Source organism: Rhincodon typus, chromosome 1, assembly GCF_021869965.1.
Source record: "Rhincodon typus isolate 14 chromosome 1, sRhiTyp1.1, whole genome shotgun sequence".
Classification (NCBI taxonomy): Eukaryota; Metazoa; Chordata; class Chondrichthyes; order Orectolobiformes; family Rhincodontidae; genus Rhincodon; species Rhincodon typus.
Window position 1 is genome coordinate 105,021,463 of NC_063332.1, and position 2,068 is coordinate 105,023,530.

Genomic DNA, 2,068 nt, shown 5'->3' on the forward strand with positions numbered 1-2,068 from the left:
GGGGGGGGGGGGGGGGGGGGGGGGTGGTGGTGGTGGTGGTGGTGGTGCTATAGACTACTATCATCAGTGTCTTCTTCCCCTTATTGATTACCTCCACCCAAATGGATTCTACATCATTCCATCCAAGATCAATTCTTGTTCTGATTCTCATTCCAAGTTGTACTAACAAAAGCTACCCACCCTTCCCTTCCCTACCCTCTTGAAAAATGGCATACCTCTGAAAATTTAGTTCCAAGCTCTGATCTCCTTATAACCATTTCTCCGTAATGATTATAAGATCATACCCATTAACCTCTACCCGTGCCATTAGTTGATTTATTTAGTTCCAAATATCTTGTGCATTTGAATAAAAAGAGCCAATAATTTTGCCTTTTTACCATTTTTTACCTCCATTGACCATTTACTGCCATTTTAAAATGCTTCTTCACTCTATCCCTTATTGTCCCACTCTAGCTATCATTATCCAATACTTACCCTGTCATGCCAACATATCCTTTTGCTTTGCAAGCCCTTGTATCCCTTCTTCGGAACACCAGCCCCCACCCATATCCCAATTAGTCTAAAACCCCCTTTACAGCTCCGTTATCTGATTCATCAGGAAACCGGTCCCAACACGGTTCAAGTGAAGCCCATCTGATCTGAACAGACCTCTTCTTTCTGAGGACAAGTGCCAGTGCCCCACACGCTGAAACCCATTTCATGCACACCACAATCTTATGAGCCACAGTTAATGCCTTGACTTTATTTACTCTGTCAGTTTGTCAATGGCTCAGGTAGTAAAACCAAGGTCTTTACCTTGGAAGTTCTGCTTTCTAATTTAGTTCTTAACTGTTCAATAATATTTCAGCAGAACGTCCTTTCCAGTTCTATCAATGTCATTAGTACCAACGTTGAGGACCATAACCGGATCCCTCCTCTTCCGCTCCAAGTTTATCCCCAGCGAACATTAAGCTGGGGAGTTTGGATTATTAATTCAGTGACATTACCGCTACACCACTTGAAAGAAACTTACGCGACACACTGAATTGGAACCGACACTTGCGCACCCAAAATAGCAATCTGAATAAGCCAAAATAGGCTGGAATTTTGGTAGTGGTGGGGCTCAAACTCATAGAAACAGTAACATGAATCCAGCACCCTGCCTTGATGCCCCATTTTAATTGTATTCATGCGTGGAAATGGACAAAAAAAAGAGAAAGGAAGCGGATCATATTTCAGGTTACATCATTGGAATGGCATATCAGTGATAAATTCCTCCCAAAATGTTTAATTCAGTGAAGTGGAGTTCTACCTCTTTTTCAGCTTCTTTCAGCTCAGACTCCTTCTCTTTCACTCTCATGACGAACATCTGTCTCATGTCTTCTTCCTTTTTCTGCAGCTCGGTCAAAAATTCATTTCTTTTTGCTTCATAGGTCTCCTGCAAGCTAAGGCAATAGAACAAATAAAACACATGGGCCAAACTGTACTTCTGTGTGAACATTCCCTAAATACGAACATGTGTTTTTCCCAGAAAAGGAACATGATTTCTCTTCAGCTCTGTCCCACACTGAGGGGTTAAAATATAGCTTTTATCCATTATAAATATAAACAGCCATTGCCACCAAATGTAATGATAAATGCAACAATTTTTAAATTAAATTGAAACATTGTACTCTAATTGATACAAAAATAACCAAGTGTATTTCTAAATATCTACAGCATAAAATATTATAGATTGTACTCAATGGATGGAAATAAGGCATACTGGAGCCTCGAGCTCTCTGATTTCCATTTGTTCTGCTCATTTTGCAAGTGCCAATCAAACCCAGGCATAAAATTAATCCAATTCAATTAAACACATATTTGAAATGTATTTGAGACAACAAGGTGCAGGGCTGGATGAACACAGCAGGCCAAGCAGCATCATAGGAGCAGAGAGGCTGACGTTTCGGGCCTAGACCCTTCATCAGAAAAGGGGGAGGGGAAGGGGGTTTTGAAATAAATCGGGAGAGAGTGGGAGGCGGATAGAAGAGGGATAGAGGAGAGGATAGGTGGAGAGGAAACAAACAGGTCGAAGAGGCGGGGATGG

The 2,068-nt window shown here is 41.4% G+C and overlaps 1 protein-coding gene across 1 annotated transcript in view; it reads right to left on the reverse strand.

Annotated features, from left to right (window-relative positions):
- septin11 (septin-11) overlaps positions 1-2,068 on the reverse strand; it is a 39,988-nt gene that overhangs the window by 21,181 nt on the left and 16,739 nt on the right. Inside the window, 1 exon segment of the mRNA XM_048603795.1 lies at positions 1,292-1,424. Coding sequence (XP_048459752.1) covers positions 1,292-1,424 — 133 coding nt within the window.